The sequence below is a fragment of the Octopus sinensis genome, linkage group LG27, assembly GCF_006345805.1.
Source record: "Octopus sinensis linkage group LG27, ASM634580v1, whole genome shotgun sequence".
In the NCBI taxonomy this organism is placed as follows: domain Eukaryota; kingdom Metazoa; phylum Mollusca; class Cephalopoda; order Octopoda; family Octopodidae; genus Octopus; species Octopus sinensis.
In genome coordinates this window covers 21,272,969-21,295,275 of record NC_043023.1, presented here as the reverse complement: position 1 = coordinate 21,295,275, position 22,307 = coordinate 21,272,969, and the positions used below count along the sequence as shown (strand labels likewise).

The 22,307-nt window shown below is 36.5% G+C and overlaps 1 protein-coding gene across 1 annotated transcript in view; it reads right to left on the bottom strand.

Moving 5' to 3' along the window:
* The window catches only part of LOC115225374 (E3 ubiquitin-protein ligase MIB2-like), a 21,601-nt gene extending 237 nt beyond the window's left edge, over nucleotides 1-21,364 (bottom strand). Inside the window, exons 1-8 of the mRNA XM_029796329.2 lie at nucleotides 21,287-21,364; nucleotides 16,604-16,813; nucleotides 14,759-14,934; nucleotides 11,775-11,917; nucleotides 8,858-8,935; nucleotides 6,779-6,856; nucleotides 1,779-1,850; nucleotides 1-228 (exon numbers count right to left, since the gene is read on the bottom strand). The exon at nucleotides 1-228 is cut by the window's left edge and continues 237 nt beyond it. Of these exons, the coding sequence (XP_029652189.1) occupies nucleotides 29-228; nucleotides 1,779-1,850; nucleotides 6,779-6,856; nucleotides 8,858-8,935; nucleotides 11,775-11,917; nucleotides 14,759-14,934; nucleotides 16,604-16,777 (921 nt within the window). The 5' untranslated portion in view covers nucleotides 16,778-16,813; nucleotides 21,287-21,364 and the 3' untranslated portion in view covers nucleotides 1-28. The remainder of the gene's footprint in view (nucleotides 229-1,778; nucleotides 1,851-6,778; nucleotides 6,857-8,857; nucleotides 8,936-11,774; nucleotides 11,918-14,758; nucleotides 14,935-16,603; nucleotides 16,814-21,286) is intronic.
* Between the last annotated feature and the right edge of the window lie 943 nt (nucleotides 21,365-22,307).

The window sequence follows — 22,307 nt, the reverse complement described above, 5'->3', positions numbered from 1 at the left end:
TGAAGCTAAACAACAGTTACATGGAAATTCACTTTGCGTCTAATGACAGACATTCCATCGCAGTGAAACATTCAGCTTCTTCAAGAGCTGCACGTAATGTTGCGTGTGTCCGTGTTTCTGGGTCGCAATTTTTGAACCATTCGCGAAGCATCAGGTAGCCTTGTTTTACAGTGTCAATAGACTCATCATCAATTTTCAGTTCAGTTGTATCAACTCCTAAAAAAATAGCTGCAAAAGACACAACAATAAGAAATAAATGCAACAACACTGACAATAACATAAAACGCTGTGTACTGTAGGTTGTTATGAATATAACAAACAAACTTTATCATTAGAGAAATCAAAAAAGAAATAGCTAAGAAACAGGAAAAATATAAGACATTGTTTTCTATTGACAAAAATAACAAAGAGTTTGAATTAAACGAGATTTTTAAAGAAAATTAATTGAAAATTATACTTGAGAAAATATATGGTAAACGAGGGCAGGAAAACTTTTGTGAAGGCAAAAGTATATCAGAACCTCAAGAATTAACATTGACCTCCAACAGTGAAAGCATATGATCCATCCATTTCCTCTGCTCAATATTCTTGAAAGGGCTGTGGGGAAAGAGTCCTCAGGCACCTCCTCCATAGGGTCCTATCAGAAGCATCCATCATTAGACATTCTGCTTGTATTCTATGATGTGAAGAACTAAGACTATGGATATCATCCAACCATTTCTTTCTTGGCCTCCCCCTCGGTATCCTGTTCCATTGGTTTGACTTTGAGAACATGTCCTGTAATTCATTCCTGCAACACCCTGATCACATGTCCGAGGTACCACAGATGTGGAGGAGACGTGGCTCAACCTGGAGAGACTCCCAGATCTCTGAACTATAAATCCTATTGAGTAACATTACTCCAAAGACCCTTTAGAGGAATCCCATATATCTGTCTTATTCTGGTAGATTTCAGACCTGGTATTCAAAGGGTCATGAAAGTACTGTCCCTCTGTGCCATCTACTACCTTGCAAAGTTCCCAAGAGGACACTAAAAATCGAATGATCAGTGATTGTCCAACAGTCGATAATTCTAAGTCAAATTCAACCCATTTCAAACTTCTCCAATGAACTCCAGGTTCAATCAATTCTACAGAGCCTATTCAGTTATTATTATGTCAGTCTCAATGAGAGATGCCACCTCCAGTTCATTTTCTGGTAAATTCCCTTAAAGGAATTCTCTGTTTTCGCCTGAGGAGAATGATAGGATTTCGCTGTGTCACCTTTATTAAATCTCTTTTTATTGAAGCATTTACAGACATATGTCATGTGGTAAAGTCATTACAAAATGACAATCTAAATTGGAATTATCAGCTTCCAACACAATAACCCAATAAATAATGGCTGCAAGAAGAACCAAACTCAAAGTCTTCTGTTTGAAGAAAGATGCTTTGTTTTAGATGTTAACTTTGGTACTTGTCCTTCATTACAATAACCTAACAGTGAACCTAAAGAAAATGTAAAACAAATTCACTCACCTGTTTACCCTTAAACAATAGATTTTAGTTCCCTCTTCCAAAAGATAATATTAAACGCCATTTCTATTTTCTAGTTTATCCATTATTACTAACCATGCTAACCTCAGTGGATATTTTATGAAATATCAGGAATATCGTAAATAAAATTGTCATACAGATAACCTATCAATGGGAAATGAGGAATGTAACTTGTTCTCATTCATTCTGACAAATAAAATAGATGAGGTGAAAGTAAAATATATAGAAATCAAATATACTCACCCACTTGCCACCAATCACTTCCTAACCTCTTAGCCACTCTCATCAGATTCCTCTCCTTCAGAACTGGACTCTCTGAAATAAATATTTCCAAGTTTTACAATTTATTGTAAAACTTATTTATCTCTATAAATATTCTGTAGTTTATTGTTGTGGGACATTGTTATCATCAGTGGTTGGCTGGTGACCACTAGGGTTTTGCTCAGTATTTTTATACTTTCCATTGTGGGACCAGGTAATAGCTCAATATTTAGGCCCGCAACAAAATAGACTAACTTTCCGAAACTTTGTTTCTCTTTAACAGAGACATCCTACATAATCTAACAATGTTGCAATTATTTCATTTAATTATCATTTCATGAGACTGTTTCTTCTCATAGTTCTATCTCTCCTTTCATATATCTGAACCAAATCTATGACATGCGACTGTCCTCTAAACTCTAGACTTCACTAACCACCATTCTCCTCATCTTCTGCTAAAGTGCAATATCATCCAATGTGGTCTCCAAAGATCTCGTCACAAATGCATGACACACCACTTCAAGTAAAATAAACGTAATACCAGTTCTCTTTGCTGTTGGAAAATCTTGAATTTTATCATCCTACATCCCAGATCACCTGGTCATTATCAGATGCAGGGAATATTTTAAGACTCCTTAATAAAGGTGAGCAATGATCAGTTCTCCACAGATGAAACAAAAAGTGATATCAGGTGTCCTAAAACACTGCACACTTGTACAAAACCCCATTAACTACATACAACTGGACATCTACACATTAATGCAGTGAAGACATCTGAAATGGTACAAAAGGACTGATACTCAAAAATATATAAGAAACACGGGAATACAAAGTGCGAGCTCCAAATCTTTTATTTTCCAGAATGTTTGGCATATTTATTTCTTTTAACCCATCTTCGTTCTGTGACATGATCTCAATGCCTTTACTATTATTGCAAAATTAGGTAGTTTACCATCGTCGTAATAGTTTTTCAAGTTTCCCTTTAAACTTCATCAGGGTTTCTCCTGCTATTTTGACCTTCACTTGTTTCTGCTGACCTTTCACAAATGACGGGCTTCATTACCCATTTGCATTGAAGCACATTCTTCACCAAGTTCCTCAGTCTACCCAGTTAATCCAGAACTATTTGCATATCCTTTTATTTGTTGTTACTATTGTTATGTAATCCATTAATGTCTTCTCGAGTGTTTTCCTTTGAGCCATTTCTTATCAATCTGCTGATTTAAGTAACATCTCCATAACAATCACAAACCAAATGACTGATTTTGTAGAAACTACAGCAATTCCCGTTTCAAAATGATACCAGTCTATCGAGAAAGTTTTCCTCATGAACTGCATATTGAAATTGTTATAGCAGCTCCTCATCAGATCCTTAATCTTTTCTCATATATAAAACAGGTCCACTGCTTCCATCAACAATTTGTTTGCTAGAGAACCATAAACCAGATCAAATCACACAACATTCAATCCCTTTTATTCTTCTTTCCGTCTTGTATCACATCCAAGATTTAAGACACATGTTCCACACAGCCTGGAATGCCAGAGGATTCCAGTCTTCAAGATACTTTTAGTCCCATATTCATTATTCTGTAGATTTACAGTTGATCTCTTTGTGAGTACAACCTTGTAAATCTCGCCATTTATATTCAAGGTTGAAATTAGTCTGAACTAATCAATCGGTATTTGATTGCTGGTTTCAATGGACATTTCAAACTGTCTATGAATGGGAATCACTGCTTTTGCTTTGGATCTCCAGCATATATCCATCCAGTTCATCTTTATTGTATGTTAGCTTTCTGTTTTCAGTATCTGCAAACAGAATTTCCGTGTAGAAGTTAAAGAGGAGCGTTAATTTTGTTGACGACAATTTTTCTAGTGCTTTTGGAGCAAAATTGTGCCCAAGGCCCTTTTTAAAGTGGTTGATGTTAGGAAAGGCACATCACCATAGAAAAGCCGGAATGTGTTCCTCATCCAATCGAGGCGGACAGTATTTGTTAATAAGAACTGACATGGATAGGAATCATCCATCCAATCGATAGGAGCATAGACATCAGATGATAAATGATGAGGGTCATCAGTGTCTATCTTGGAGAGAGAGAGAGAGAGGACGGTTGTCTCAACATCAAACCTAATACTTTTACATGGATAAAGACAATGTTTAGGGGATGTAATGATAAATTTATTATCAGTCAAAAAAAAAAGGCAGGGTGTTCACACAAGGAACACATTTCATTGTAAATCTGTCACATTATGAGAGATATTTGCCTAAATAGCAACAACAGCAATAACCTATCAGTAAACTTAGTAACTACATATTTTAGTCTTCCGTTTTAAGATACAGTATTAATTCTATTGTCTTCTAAATTATCCATTTTCCGAACCATGCCAACCCCGTTGGATATTTTGTGAAATTCCATTGATATCAAAATGTCTAATAGAATTATTATACAGCTAATATTTCAGATGTAAATTAGGAATGGATCTTGTCCTCAGTCATTCTGATAAACTACAAATACTCAGGTGAAGGTTAAATTTATAGAAATCCATGAGGTACTGTTATTTGCTACTCACTAACTGGCTGTGATGTTGTTAAGGCATCCTTCACAGAAGTTGGAGTCTTTGAAATGAATATTTTCAAGCTTTACGTTTTATAGTATAATTTCATTATAGTTATTGATAATCAACACTTTATTATTGTGGGAAGGGCATACAGCTGTAAAACTAGTTCGTAGGGATGTGGTTGTGTACCCATGTAAAAGTTATGTTTACTTTGAGGGTAATAAGGTGTAAAATATTAGATGAGGGTACAAGATAATGCTATGAAACTTTCAGACAGACAAGTTTAAGAGAGTTAATGGATGATAGCTGATTAATTATCATGTTAATGCAGCGTATAAACACTAACTATCAATATAGATTGTATAAAATCTGTGTGAAGAACATGTGACATTTGTTACAATTAATATGGTTGTGTCTCAGCACAGTTGATATTATGGTAGTTCCATGAGAAACCATAGAAAAATGTAACCATTTCCAGTACTGAATACTAATGATGAATTCTTTTCTTGGTCAAATAACAATGACCAGGTTCCATGATCTAATTTCAACAGAACAATCAAGTCGGAAGTAAAACCAAAATGTGGAAGACTGAAAACAGTGACTCTCTTACAATTGAAACCATCTCAAAGCCAACAATTTTCAGTATAACGATGTCTATATATGGACAGTAAACGTTATACAAACATCGTAACAAGCGATAATTATATATATATAGTTAGAAAAGTGTTGTAAGTTCAAGTCACACTGGAATCTCATACGTTCATTCCTTTCCATGTATTGCATATGCTAGCATCAATGTTTTGTTCAAATGTGAACATATGTTCTCTGTTCAATATGAATGTTATCAAAATCACTGAACCGGTTTTCACAATCAATATTATTATACTGAGCTAATATGTTATACCAGACAGGAAACTACTGTAACAATCTAAGACAAAGAATTATGATGAGTTACTGGAAGACAGCATCATCATCCTCATCATCAATATTCAAAATTTGTTTTCCAAGCTGGAATGGGTTGGAAATCTTGACAGGATCTGACAAGCCAGACAACTGCACCAGGCCCCAGATGGTTTCTTTTGCATGGTTTTCTACTGTAGGATGCTCTTACTGATGCCAACCACCTCACAAAGTGTACGTGGCCCCTTTTTATAAAGCACAAGTACTGGCATATTTAGCCAAAAGACATGTAAGACAAAGACCCCACAGCCAGGAGAGGGGGTATTGCAAATTTCTCTCCCCGCATCCTGATACTTTTGTCATCACATTCCCTTCTCACCTCCTGAAAATGTCATCAGCTTCAGTGAACCAAAACATCATAGAATAGTGAGGACCGTCTAATTATATAGAATGTAACACAACTTGATTACTACTTGTGCTATAATTAAATGCTCCCAGAACACACTAGGAAGTGGTTGGTGGAAACTAGGAAAGATGACACCACAAGTTTGAAAGGAACGTTTGATATTGTTGGGGAATTGATGATCATTTCTAATGCTTGTGCAACAATAAAATATACCCAGGACCCTTTATAAAGTGGTTGGGGTTAGAAAGGGTCTACCACCTTAGAAAAGCTGCAATGTTTAAGTGAGATGTTTTCCTCAACAAATGACGGTTGGCAGTAATTTCAGATACAACTGACTTGGACAGTGATGACCCACCTAGTGTATGGGAGCATGGAGAGCAGATGAGAAAAGATGAAGATGATATCATTTATTGTATTGAAACTTTTAACCAGCATCTTTCTTGAAAAGACGGAGAGAAAGAGCATGAGTGAGAGAGAGAGAATGAATGAGTACAATGAGATGACAAACAGGGCGAATATTCTCCTTAACGGGAGAGAACCGTTTCAGGGTTTATATTTAATGTTTGTATCTTTCTTTCTGCGAGTGAATGAGTAACAGATGTTTGCATAAAGTACATTTATTGGATATTCATGTTGTTGTAGAAGAACAGAATTTCTTTATAGCTAAGCATTCAAATAAAATGTAGCAGTGGTATCTGTTCTCGGTCATTCTATTGACCAAAATAGCTCAGTAAAAGCTAAACTTTATAGAAATCAATTATGTAATGTCATTCTATACTCAGCACGTGGCTCTTCTACTGTCTGGACCTCTTTGTCTTCAAATATTGGCCTTGCTGAAATAAATATTTCCAAGATTATACTTGATTATACTTGTGACCAAATGACAAAATTTACTCTATTGTGTCTTCTAATTTGAACATTATTACCAACAGTGCTAACCTCAATGGGTATTTCATAAACTCACAGTAAATCGATATCTTTAATTCAATTATTATACAGATAATCGTTCAATTAGAAAATAGGAATGGAAGCTGTTTTCAGTTATTCTTTCAAGCACAATATACTCGGGGAAGAAAACCTTACAGAAATCAATTGGGAACTATTATTTTATACTCACCTATTACCTGAGATGCAGCCCCTAATTCCTGACATGTAGCCTCTGTTTTTACACGCCTGTCCTCAAACTTTGGAGCCTCTGAAATAAATATTTCCAAGTTTTACATTTAAAAATAAACTTTCTTTATCTTTATTTTTATTAAACTCTATCTTGTTATTGTGAGACATTCAATTTCTGTCGTTACTGGTCAAATGTTGACCATTATGGTTTTGGTCAATATTTCTGTACTTTCTACAGTGGTCCCATGTAATAGCCCAATATGTCCACAATAAAACAGACTAGCATTCCTGAATCCACCCTCCCCTCCTCTCTCTCTCTCTCTCTAAAAACACATTAAATATTCTAACAATGTTGCAATTATCTCATTTAATTAACACTTGATAACAGTTTTCTCTTAGCTTTGTCTTTCTTTTCTTATAACTACCAAATCCATGGCATGGCACAGTCCTCTCATCTCTAGAGTTCACTAATCAACTCTCTAATTAAGTAAAACTGAGCCCATAAAGACATGTCCTTTATGTGCATACCCTCCACTCCGCACACAATCTGTCCCCTAAAAACATCTCCACAAGTCAAATTGCACACATCCTTCCCCAACATGATCCCTAACAAAATATAAAATGTAAGGTGAGGGTACATGATGTTCCTATGACAAAATAAGTTTACATTTCAGACATACAACTGTAAGAGAGTTAATGAATTATAGCTTATTAATTATCATGATAATTGGGTATATATGTGATACAATGGCACTGTGCTTGACGGTGCAATACTAGATATCAATATAGATTGTATATAATCTGAGTAAAGAACATATAGCCTTCATTACAATCAATATGATTGTGTCTCAGCACAGCTAATATTATGGTAGTTCCATGAGCAAACGAAGAAAGATATAACCAAGTCCACTGCCAAATACTAATGATTAATTCATTTCCTGGTCAAATAACAATGACTATATTATATTAAATAATTTGAACGCAACGATGTCAGTGTGCACACAAGGCAGAGTGAAGAGGCCTGAGAGAAGTGTTAGACATAAGAAGCATCAGATGTGGTGTACAAGAGAGACAACTGCACTGGTATGGTCATGTGTATGGATGAGGAGAGCTGTGGGAAGAAGTGTTACACCCTAACAGTGGAAGGAACCTGTGGAAAGGGGTGACCCAGGAAGACAGGGCATGACGTGGTGAAACGACCTTCGAACGTTGGGCCTCGCAGAGGCAATGGCAAGAGACAGAAACCTCTGGAAATATGATGTGATTGAGAAGACCCGGCAAGTGAAGTGAGATCACAGCTATAGCCGATACCAGTGTCGCATAACCAGACCCTTTTAGAAGTACCCTTGAATCACAGAGTGATAAGTTGCGCTTAAGAAGAATTTCTGAATCAAGTAAAACCAAAAACCAGAAATCACAAATCAAAATCAAATGAAGATCGAAATCAAAATGCAAATTGTAATTATGGCCGATGCCAGTGCCGCCTGACTGGCACCCGTGCCGGTGGCACGTAATAAGTAACAATCAAACGTTGTTTGTGGCCAGTGCCGCCTGACTGGTTCCCTGTGCCGTTGGCACGTAAAAAGTACCATCTGAATATGGTCAATGCCAGCCCCCACTTCAACTGGCTCCTGTGTCGGTGGCATGTAAAAAGCACCCACCACACTCTCGGGGTGGTTGGCGTTAGGAATGGCATACATATGTGGAAACCTTGCCAGATCACATTGGAGCCTGGCGCAGCCTACTGCCTTGCCATTTAAATCGTCCGACCCATGCTACTATAACAACGGACGTTAAACAATGGTGATGATGATGATGATGAAGATGCGTTCCGTCACCAAATGACAATATTAACTCTATTCGTGTCTTCTAATTTGAACATTATTACCAACAGCATTAACCTCAATGAGTATTTCATAAACTATCAGTAAATCGATATCTTTAATTCAATTATTATACGGATAATCGTTCAATTGGAAAATAGGAATGGAAGCTGTTTTCAGTTATTCTTTCAAGCACAATATACTCGAGGGAAGAAAACCTTACAGAAATCAATTGGGAACTATTATTTTATACTCACCTATTACCTGAGATGCAGCCCCTAATTCCTGACATGTAGCCTCTGTTTTTACACGCCTGTCCTCAAACTTTGGAGCCTCTGAAATAAATATTTCCAAGTTTTACATTTAAAAATAAACTTTCTTTATCTTTATTTTTATTAAGCACTACCTTGTTATTGTGAGACATTCAATTCCTGTCGTTACTGGTCAAATGTTGACCATTATGGTTTTGGTCAATATTTCTGTACTTTCTACAGTGGTCCCATGTAATAGCCCAATATGTCCACAATAAAACAGACTAACATTTCTAAATCCACCCGCTCTCTCTCTCTCTCTCTCTCTCTCTCTCTCTCTAAGAAGACATTAAATATTCTAACAATGTACCAATTATCTCATTTAATTAACACTTGATAAGAGTTTTCTCTTAGCATTGTCTTTCTTTTCTTATAACTCTGCCAAATCTATGGCATGGCACTGTCCTCTCATCTCTAGAATTCACTAATCAACATTCCTCTCTAATTAAGTAAAACTGAGCCCATAAAGACATGTCCTTTATGTGCATACCCTCCACCCCGCACACAATCTGTCCCCTACAAAACATCTCCACAAGCCAAATTCCATACACCCTTCCCCAACAAGATCCCTAACAAGATATAAAATGTAATGTGATGGTACACGATGTCCCTATGACAAAATAAGTTTACATTTCATACATACAAATGTAAGAGAGTTAATGAATTATAGCTTATTAATTATCATGATAATTGGGTATATATGTGATACAATGGCACTGTGCTTGACGGTGCAATACTAGATAGCAATATAGATTGTATATAATCTGAGTAAAGAACATATAGCCTTCATTACTATGAATATGACTGTGTCTCAGCACAGCTAATATTATGGTAGTTCCATGAGCAAACGAAGAAAGATATAACCAAGTCCACTGCCAAATACTAATGATTAATTCATTTCCTGGTCAAATAACAATGACTATCTTTCATTAAATAATTTGAACGCAACAATCAAGACCAAAGGGTGAAACACTCAGAAAACTGTGCCTCTTTTAGCATTAATATCATCTAAAATCTAACAAGAGTGAGAAAAAGAATGACTATATGGATGGTAAATGTTGTTCAAACAATGTAATAAGTGTATATTATATATAGTTACAAACAAGGATTTGTGCATTCAAGTTATATTCAATTTCCGTTTGTATATTTTGTATAAACACCAATAATTTGTTTAAATGCAAACAGATGTTCACGGTTCAATACCAAATTTAACATTTAATAAAATTAAGTTCATGATGAATATTCTTATACAGAGTTAATATTTAATTAGAATTTTCTAATTTGCAACAACAAAATGTATTCTTACCACAGACATTCAGGGTACACAGCCCCAGAAAATACAACATATTACGACAGACATCTGGCTACATAACAACATCAAGAATAACCTATCAGAAAACTTACGAAAGATCTTAGTAGAAAAACAAACAACTATCTTAACTCACGAGTTTACACCTAAAAATAATAATAAATTATAGTTCCCTCTTCCAGAAGACAATATTAACTCTATTGTGGCTTTTAATTTATCCATTTTACCAAACATGTTAACCCCGACTTTATGAAATTTCGGTAATATTTTTAATACAATTACTTTAGAGCTAACCTTTCAAATGGAAATTAGAAATGGGATTTGTTCTCCACCATTCTAATAAGCAAAATAGCTGAGGTGAATATAAAATCTATAGAAATTAATTAAGTTCTCTAATTTTAAACTCATCAACTGTCTCTGCCACAGTCTGCACTCCCTTCTCTTCAAACTTTGGACTCTCTGAAATATGTGTTTCCAAGTTTTATATTTATTTATAGCACAATCCCTTTATATTTATTAATAATCTATATTTTATTATTGAGAGACATTCATATCATCAATGGCCAACAAGCGATCATAATGCTTTTGGTCAATATTTTTATACTTTCAACAGTGGACCCATGTTATAGCCAATATTTAGCTCCGAAACGAACTCTAGTTGATCTTTGTAAATTTCCTCTCTCTGTTAAGATATCCTACATAATCTAACAATGCTGTAATTATATCACTTAATTATCACTTAATAACAGTTTATCTGTAGGTTTTGGTTTCCTTGCTTATATCTATGCCAAATCTATTGCATTTTCAAAACCCTGATCTTCACTAACAACCTGTTTAATTCCAGTGTCAACAAATTTATTTATCAAAGATATAACAACAAACACATGTCACAACCACTTCAAGAAGGAGAAACATACACCTAATCTCTTTGTTAAACATTGTTGCTGATAATTCCTAATTTTAACTTCACAGTTCACCAGAATGTCATCTCATTCAGGATATATTTGAAGGTTTCATGATCTGGTTGCTTGACAAACAAAACTGTCTCTATTAGCCTTAATATCCTCCAATTACAAACATAACAACATGGAATTGTGTGTTAAAGTCTCTCAAACTAGTGACATCTAATTTTACTCCTTTAAAATATTCTACTGAATTTAATACTTTACCAAAGATGACACTGATGTCCTTGTAAGTACTGTTGTATTTACTTATCTTCTAACAACTCATAATTAATTATAGTGTTGATGGAGATTTATTGATACTTCAGTTACTCACTAATTATCTTGCAGAATCCTCCATTATCTTTATGTTGCAGACTACAACCCTCTTGAAGTGTGACATGTTTCCTACTTGGATAAGGTCAATGTTTAGTGTATGTAGTGTGAGAGATATACTATTACAGAGAACAGACACTAGGAACACCTTTTATCATAAATCTGCCAGATTATGGCAGACCTCTGCCTACATAACAACATGAAGTATATTATTCTACACAATAAGGGCAGTGGGACAATGAGGACAAACAGACAGATCAGCAAAGAATATTCTTACCAACTCGACCTCTGCCTGTTATTACAGGTTTTAAACACTTCAGACATTGTTGAAGTGGAATGTTTGAACATTCTTCACATGTCAGAAGGTGTTCACAGGGATGAACTTTTGTTGTGGCCGCTTTATTTCTGCACAGCAAACATCTGTGGACAAAACAGAAACATCCAATCAATAACATTCATTTATAACAAATATTACATTATTTACATGTTCGGAATAGAGAATATTATAAGATACATCAGTAACTACCAAGAGTAGAGCAGAAATTCTTCTTTAAACAATTACATACATACAGATATTTGTGTAGTTAAATGGCATGCTCACACACACACACACATACATACATACACACACATGCATACATACATTGATAAATGTTTGTCTTGACCCTGATACATCATAGAAATTGGTTGACACACAGTGAACTACATATATTCCAGAAATATATTTCACTTCTAACATCGAACTCATTTCTTCTGAACAAATATATCTACACAGGTTTCTTTATATACACATACTTTATTATATACATTTCGTCACCACAGATTAGCAGAAGAAGGTTCCAGTACTGTAGAGTGGCAGGAATAGCCCGAAACCAGACCTGGTCTGCTGGTCCTGTTGCTATAAGATGGTAGGGGTTTGATCCCCTGCTCGCAATTAATCGGATGCACCTTTGCATCGTTAATTAGCTAGAGGAGGTGTTCTCTTGGGGTTAAACATTCACAGTAGAGTCCATTCGAACAGATATTCATGTTGGCGTGCCTACGAATATTACTTATATATATTTTTGTCCAACCCGTGCTAGCACGGAAAACGGATGTTAAACGATGATGATGATGAGGATGATATATCTATCATATATATATATATATGCGGAGGCGCAATGGCCCAGTGGTTAGGGCAGCAGACTCGCGGTTGTAGGATCGCGGTTTTGATTCCCAGACTGGGCATTGTGAGTGTTTATTGAGCGAAAACATCTAAAAGCTCCACGAGGCTCCAGCAGGGGGTGGTGATCCCTGCTGTACTCTTTCACCACTCTTTCTTCTGTTGGCCTGCTCGCTTAGCCAGCGGGGTGGCGTCATTCGAAGGCTAAAACAATGTGAATGCATTGTGACCAGTGATGTGTAACTACATCTGATGGACTGGTCGGTCACGTGATCACTTGATATATATATATATACATATATATATATATATATATATGTATATATATATATATATGTGTATGCATGATAGGTTTCGGCCAGTATTAGCGCAGGTCATGTTTAACGTAATCCCACTACCGGGCGAATCAGGATGCGGACAACATAACCCACTCGAGGAGAGAGTTGCTGTTTACGGGGACATATCCTGGTGTTGGTGTTTTATCCGGGATTTCTTGAAGGATATTTCAAAATACTTCTTGAACTTTATGGGGGTCTTTTTCTGCTTTAATGTATTTTGGTGTAATGCTAAATGGAGTGGGTCCACTTGAGGGGAAATAATTTTGCCGTATTGTTGTTAAGTGATGCGAGTTTGATTTATGCTGTGGGCAGATAATACAGGGCCCAGGCCTTGGGTATATCTTAAAGCTGATGCAAACATCATTTGGGCAATGCTGATGAGATATTTTCCACCATGATTTTGGGAGGCTTTATTATATGTATCGTGCATGTAGTTCTAGTTTTCTGTCCCTTATTTTGCCCCTTTCCAATAATATCAGCTGCGCTCTGTAGACTTCTTCTTCTTCTTCTTCTTATTATTATTATTATTATTATAATAACAACATTCATATAAACGATTATTTGTAAAAGCAAATAAAATCTTCTGAAGCTTGTCAATTGAAGAAAACAGATCAATATTTATACAATCCAAAAATCAATATCTATGAACAATAGGCGCAGGAGTAGTTGTGTGGTAAGTAGCTTGCTTACCAACCACATGGTTCTGGGTTCAGTCCCACTGAGTGGCATTTTGGGCACGTGTAGCTTCGGACTGACCAAAGCTTTTTGAGTGGATTTGGTAGAGGGAAACTGAAAGAAGCCCGTCGCACATATATATATATATATATATATATATGTGTGTGTGTGTTTGTGTGTGTATTTGTCTGTCTGTGTTTGTCCCTCCACCATCGCTTCACAACCGATGTTGGTGTGTTTATATTCCCGTAATCTAGCGTTTCGGCAAATAAGTACTAGGCTTACAAATAATAAGTTCTGGGGCCGTTTTTTTCGACTAAAGGCAGTGCTCCAGCATGGCCGCAGTCAAATGACTGAAACAAGTAAAAAGTAATATTTGAATTTCAACAGACAAAGAAAGCTTTGTATATTCACTAAGGGGGAAATGTGTCTGCTTCTTAAGTAGCAAATACAGAGAGATGTATGGCAAAGAAATTGCCAAATCTTATAAAATACGGGAGTGAAAGGCGACTAAAACACCTAGTAATGGTATATGTGTTACTTGAATTATTTACGTTTCCAGGCAGTTTTTTTTCTTCTATGAAGATATGTGGCAATATTCCATCAGTATTTGCAGAAATATAATATATACACTGTTGGTGTGTGTTTGTAGGTTATTTTTCTATGAAATCATTTGAAATATTGACTGATTCGGACTTAGAAGAGTGAGAAAAAGTTGTTGGTAGACAGATAAATTCCACTTAATTCTAAGTAACAGTTTCAAAATGGAATTCATTCACTTCATTATTTAGATCTATATTTTCCTATTGATCACAAATCTTTAAAATAGGGAACGAAGAGGAGTAGGTGGGGGTGGACAGTGAAGTATAAATGTCAACACTACGAATCATGTGAATGTAATCAAAATCGTGTTCTTTCTTTGATCTCCTAACAACTGCATATTGTTTATTGTGTGGCCTTTGACAAAGACACTAGCGACAGTATAATGTATATCGTAGAATTGAAACGAAATAAACATATAAATATGATTATATACAAAATAGGAAATGTACTGGTTTATCCGTTCCATAGCCAGGAAATACTTACTGTGGTTGTAAAAATGTTTCTAAGTTTTTTCTCAAATTTGGGTCCTTAATGAGGTCCAATGGTCTGTTATTTTTGTTGTTTTTATGGTGAAAGTCAGCTCCCTGGCTGGCGAGATATCTCGCAACCACTATACCAGAGAGACTTCTTTTCTTTTTTAGGTTGGTGGCAGTGCAGCACTACAAATAATGAAATATAAAATGATGACAATATTACACAAAGATTCATAACAAATGCCCCTAATTACACAAAAGTTCATCTAAATTTACTCATAGGTTGTTTATCCACTAATTAAAGCAATTACAAAGTATTGAGTTCCTACATAATCTTTAATTGAGTCCATTTCCCATTTTTATGCTTTTACTTTATTTTCAACACTGAGACACCCTCTAAATATATTGTCATTACATTGAGCAGGACAAACCGTATTGATTAACATCAAGCTCATTGATAATTAATGAGTAAATATTTACTTGTCAATCACAAATATCACAATATATTCAATAGAAAAGTCAAATATAGGAAGAACAAACCAACAAGAACCTATCTATATAATTGGCTTGATAAAGGCGACCGTGTGGCCATAAGAAAGAGTATTGTATATATAAATATAACACAACATGAGAAGATAGAACATAAGTTATATCAGAAACAAAAACACCTATAACATAACAAAGTCAATACCACACAGACATGACCAAACATATCAATAATGTTTCCATAATTAAGCAAGAAGCATCTTTGAATGATGACGGTGAAGTAAAGGAAGCAGGAATTAGTGTCAAGTCAGAAAAGTAATGGAGGAGTATTTTTAATCACGGACAAGTGAATTTTGGAAGAGGCGACTCGCAAGTCTACCAGATAGATGGAAGAGCATTGTAGAAAATGAAGGAGAACATGTTTTAGATTAACAGAAAAAAGTACTTTGTTTATCTTAATTTTGAAAAATATAAGAATTATAAAAAACTGCTTCATTTTTGAGATGACAGCAAAAAGTCCAGTAGAATTGAAGTCCATACTGTTGCTGACATCAGATAGCCGAATACAGTGAACGGGCTTTAAACAGCATTTTACAAGATATATACTCAAACTCAAAATCATTACTTGTGTGTGTATGTGTACATGAGTGTGTGTGTGCCTAAGTACAGAACTTAAATACATGAAATCTCACTAAGGACCATGCTTTATTGTATTCATTCTCTAGTGTCCTAACATTGAACATTCTTATGACATGTCCACAAGAAGTCAGTGGATTCATGTCGTGTGCAAGAAGTAGGATAGAGAGCAGTTTCACTCAGAATACTTCATAGAATGGACTGGCTGTATTTACCATGGCACCAGCACTATAAAGCTCAGACATCTCTTCTATCCTGCATCATTGTTAATTGAGAATAATATCTCCTCTATTAAATAGTCCACTTCTCCGTCTCATTGTGATGGCTGTGTTTATATGTCCAACAACTGAGAAGGGTCACCTCTCGACCGTGGTGAGATGACATCTTTGAGAGTGAAAGGAGATGGAATATTGTTTGTTACATAATATCACTCGGGTCACAAGGGGAGACTAGATCCCGGAATGGTAATGGAGGATGGGGTTGATAGGGGAGAATTGATACGTGACACGCAAAGCTTGTCTGTCTGTCTGTCTGTCTCTCTCACACACTCCCACAAAGACTCACAAATACACACATTCACACACATATACACACACACACACACATATATATATATATACATATATATATATATATATATATATCATCATCATCATCATCATCGGACGTTAAATGATGATGATGATGATGATGATGATATATATATACACACACAAACAATTTAAAAACTTACTTCGTTTAGTAAATCCATGGGTGCACCCTCGGAATTAAACACTTCTGTTTCCATGGCAAGGTGCAAACAGCTGTTACCTTCACCATCAACAGCATTTATGCTTGCACCCAGGGCTATTAGCTTGTGTGTCATTCCGAGGTGACCCCGGGAAACGGCTTCAAGCAATGGTGTCATTTTATTTTTGTTCCGAATATCCAACTGAAGTGAACCCTTTGTGGAAGTAAAAATAGAAAATGAAAATTTACATGAAAATCAGGATGGATATCAATGTGTCATTATTGTCTTCTACTGTATACTTGATCAAACTGATCATGTACATTTGATGTTTGCCCGTAAAATCAACCTTCGTAAGATCCTCTAGATGTTGCTTTGAGAATGTGTTCTAGACAGGATAAAGATGTCCTAAATAGATTGTTTCAGCTTAATCTACCTTTATTCCTAACTATAGTAAGTTTTAGGGGAGCTGAACACGAGTGAACACATGATTAACAGATCAAGACTAGTAAAGAAGAATTAAAATTTCTAAAGTATACTTTTGATGTTGTTATAATTAATAAGAAGTTCATAAAACTGTTGAGGTGGTTAGTGTCCACCCCCATGAAATTAATGCGTGTGCACACACACATACACAGAAACACACTCAAATATATATATATATATATATATATAGGAGAGAGAGAGAGATTTATATACATTACTGTTGGATATATAAATATATATGTTGAATGAGGAATATGTAAAATGAAGTTCACGAGAAAATTTATTCATCACAACAATTGGTTTGACCCATCTTGCATCGATTCCTTGTGGGTGGGAGAGTTCTCGGTATCGCTTGGTATGCTGTTGTTGTCAGTAGGTTCTTGGATTATAGCATTATAGCCAACAACCTCCTGGCAACAACATGCCAAGCGAAACCGAGAATATTTAGTGAGGTTTCTTCTGTAAAACAAGACACCAGATGCAATGAATCTGTACCGGAGGATGCAACACATCCAAACCACAAGGGTCCGATGCAAAATGGGTCAATACTCCATTTCCCAATCCCCCATTTGTAATAAAACTCAAAAAACCCTGAAATTCCTGAGGTAGACTAAGTGACAATTATATCACAACGTGTGTGTGTGTGTGTGTGCAGACATACATACATACATATATAGAGAAACTGTTCACAGTTGTGGGAATTAGCTGTCCAGCGGATGTTGACATAAAGTGAAAAATAGAATATCTGGAAATAAACTGAATAATGACATACCTACGTATATATTTGTTTTGTTTGCAGAAAAGATAAATCCGGAGAAGAAGCACACTCTAAGATGTAGAGCAGTGTATATTTTAAAACCGGGGAAGGCCAGTTTCCGGGATTACCCTTGGTCTCCGGTCCAAAAAGGATTTAGCTTCATGGCGTATCATTAGACCCCAAAACCTGTTGGCCTAAGACCTCTTCTAAATATGGAGGGTAGAAAAGCCCTTCGCCTCATACGCCTAATCACGTCCAATAGCTTTTCCAGCTGCATACGGGTGTATAGTTCGTTGGATGACGTGGGGATGTTATTGCTAGAGTAGCCGAGGCAAATTCTTTCATATTTATGGGAGACCCGTGGTTTCAGTGAATATGTAGAAACGCTTTTCTCTTTTCTTTTCCTCTCTCTCTCACATTTTCCTTTCTATCTTTCTCTCTCTCTATGTCTCTTAGTATTTGTTCTCTCTTTCTCTTTCTTTCCTTCCTCTCTTTTTATCTCTCTTTTCTTTTATCACTTTCTCTCCTGCTTTACTTTTCTCTCTTCTTTATCTCTCTCCTTTTTTCCCCCTCTTTCTCTCTTTGTCTCTCTCTTCCTCTTTCTCTCTGTTATCTCTTTTCTCTGGCAATTTTTCTCTTCTCTTTTTCTCTCTTCCTCCCTCTCCCTCTCTTTCTCTGTCTCTTTGTCATTTCCTTTTTCTTTTCTTTCCCTCTTTTCCTTTTCTCCCTTTAAGGGACTTACTTTTTTCTTTCTCTCCTCTCTTGCCTTCTCACTTTCTTTTCTCTCTTCTCCCTCTTTCTTTTCTCTCCTCTCTTGCCTTCTCACTTTCTTTTCTCTCTTTCTCCCTTTCTTTTCTCTCCTCTCTTGCCTTCTCACTTTCTTTTCTCTCTTTCTCCCTCTTTCTTTTCTCTCCTCTCCTGCCTTCTCCCTTTCTTTTCTCTCTTTCTCCCTCTTTCTTTTCTCTCATTCTCTTTATCCCTTTTTCGTCTCGTTATCCATCTCTTTCTCATTTCTCTCTCTTTCACTGTTTGTTTTTCCTCTTTCTTCCTCTCTCTCTCTCTCTCCCTTTTTCTCTCTTTATTTCTCTCAGTCCCTTTTTCTTCTCTTACCTTCCATCTTTCTCTCTTCCTCTTTTTCTATTCTCGCTCTCTCCCTCTCTGCTTCTTTTCTCTCTCTTTTTATTTTCTGCTTTTCCTTCTCCCTATCTCTCTCTATCTTTTTCTTTTCACTCTTTCGCTCGTTTTCTTTGTCTATTCTCTCTTTCTCTCTCATTTCCTCATTGTCTTTTCTCTCTCTCTTTCTTTTCTCTCTTTTTTTCTCTCTCTCTCTCTTTCTTTTCTCTCTTTCTTTTCTCTCTTTCTTTTCTCTCTTTCTCCCCCCCCCTTCTTCATCTCTTTCTTCCTCTTGTTTCTTTTTCTCTCTCTCTTTCTTTTCTCTCTTTCTTTTCTCGCTTTTCTCTCCTTCTTTCTCCCTCTCGTTTTATTTTTATCCTTCTTCCTCTCTCCCACTCATTCATTTCTCTCTTTCTTTTCTCTCTCGTTTTCTTTTTCCAATCTCATTCTCTTTATCTTTTCTCTCTTTTTTTCTCTCTCTCTTTCTCTGTTTCTTTTCTCTTTTCGTCTTCTCTATAGTTCTCTCTATATTTTCTTTTCTTTCTTCTATTTTTCTCTTCCTCTCTTCTTTTTTCTCTTTCTTTTTCTTTCTCTCTTCTGCTTGTTTCAGTCATGAGACTGTGGCCATGCTGGGGCTCCTCCTTGATTTTGTCTTTTATGTGTGGTACCTTTTCTGTCTGATGAGCAGCAACCTCTAGCCCTCTTTTGCTTAAGTGCTAAGTAACAGGGATGCAAATACACCAACACCGGTTATCAATTAGCAGTTGGGGACACACACTAACATAGATACACATGCATACACACAAACCCCACTCAATAATACACACACATCTGCTTGGCAGTATACACACACATACATACATATATATATATATATATATAAGAGTTAATAACACCCATAAGGATGTGCTTTATCTATTCACCAAAGTGAATGGTTGCCTTGTCCAGGAGAAACCAATGTTGTCAGATGTTATCCCTCGTTCATCGGATGTTTCGACTCTGAAACGTAACACCTACCATTGGTGGGTCAACAGAGGTGGCCAATTCACTGCTCCTCAACTCCTCAAGCCTTCCAGCGTTAATCTTCTCTCTTACACCAAAGCCAGCAAAAGGCTCTTTCAGTTGCCTCTCCCATCCGTGCACACCCACTCTTCCCTCCTTACCTCTCATTACAGTTGCTGTAAAAATCCTCCATGCCGACTGGACAAAGAATTCCCTACAGCCAACCTCCACTAGGAAAATCCATACCTGCCATACCTTCTCCCTGCAATTCTGCAGAATGTTCTTATATCTGTCACACTTCCGTTCATGGGCCTCGTTACAACCCGCTCCCCACGTGACTGTTCGTTCAATTATGATAATTTTCTCAGCTTTTTCAGACCACAGGACCACATCAGGCCTCAGGGTTGTATGGACAACCTGGGGAAACTGCAATCTCTTCCCTAAGTCTACCTTCATATCCCATGGTTGAGACCCTTGCAGCAAGCTATGTTTTGCTTTTGCTGGCTTTACTGGTTTCTCTCCCTCTTTCACGAACTTAATTGTGGCAGTTATCTTCCCTTGGTGATGATGTTTCTTACACCTTTACTGCTCCAGGGTGTGAGCAAGTATTTGTATCTGCCTTGAGAAAGTGTTATTCTGCACCCTGCCAAGATGTGTGCCAGAGTGCCCCTTTCCCACAAAGTCTACACAGCTGGTCTTCCCTCAAACCTTATCTGTGCAGGTTTGTTGGCGTCGGGAGTGTGTCATACACCGCTCCATGCAGGAAGGAGATGTGCAAAGGTTCCAGCCTCCACAGGTCAGTCCATGTGAGCTTCCTCTTAGGGAGATCCCATTTAGTCCATGCACCCAGAGATACCAACTCCACAGCTCTTGATTTCCTTTTATCTTCCTCCTGGTTCCACATTGCTTTCTGAGTCATAGCCCGCCTCTCCCTGGTGTCTGCTTTCTTCCATTGTTGGAAATAGGAAGAGCCAAGTCCCTGGCGACCCCAACATGTAGCTCCAATTATGACGCGTAGCTCCAGCATGCCTTCAGCCTGAGCGACAGCGGTGCTAGTTACCCACACCTTGTGGTAATACCTGCATGTCTGACAAGCTCGTCCTTAGAGACTCTGTACATCATTACATTACATTTTGCTACTTTAAATTCCTCCACTACAGATGACAGGGAAAAATGTCGATGATGAGGATTAGAGAAAAGAGTGAAGAAAGAAATGAAATATCATGGAACAATATATGTGGCTACTTTTCATATTGTGTATAAAACATTTCATATTGTGTATAAAATAATAAACAATCAAATTTGAGAAGGCAATAAACAGAACAACTTACTATTGTTGGATCCTTTCTTATTAATTTTTTAAACCCTTCAATGTCATCCTCCGAAATTTTCTGTCTGATATTCGCTATGTCTTTTGAATAAAATCAGTCGAAAAAGAAAGAAAACAAAACAGTTTTAAAAAAACTTATAAAATAAGTTAAACAACAATAAACAGAAGTTGATGGTTCTAAAATCTTGCATAAGATAACATTGATATTGTAAACTTCAGTTTATCTAAAGTATTATTCATAGCTGAATGTTCTTCTTGACACTAATAAGCCTAACAACAGTCATTGAGTTGTGTCTTTAGGTTAGCTACATTCCTCTGCTTACATCTTGAGCTATAAATCTGTGGATCATACTCCAGCTAGGGTGGGGGACACTTTATATAAAAAAACAAATTGATTCTCTAAAGAAAAGCAAATTTATGAAAACTAGTAAAAGAATCAATGAAACGGAGTTTGTTCAATAAAACGTCCTGTATTGATCTTTGATTTGATCTCATCTACTTTGCTAATATTTCGACAGACACTATCAACAAGCGCTTACTTAATAAACTTTTGCAAATATCTTTATGACTACTTCATAATTATTTAATAAATTTCCATTATGTGTATACGTATATATATATATACTAACATCATCATCATCATCATAACCGCATACCGTCCACCTTCCATGCCTTCATGAGTAAGATGGACGACAGGAGCCATACAGGTAGAAAAAACTACCCTGGGCTACTGTCTATTTTATCAGGTATTTTACTGCTGGATGACCTTCCAAACGCCAACCAAAAGTTTTGACCCACTGTATGACACCTTGGGCAAGTACCTTCTTCTAAATCCCATGACTAATCAAGACTTCTGAGTGGATTAAATAGAGATAATCTGTGAGAAGCACATCGTACACTGCTGGACAAAATCTGAGGACCAGTGAAATAAACTGCCAAAATGAAGTGCTTGTGTGTGTGTGTGTGTACGTGTGCATACATATATGTGTGTGTGTATGTGTGCATACATATATATGTGTGTG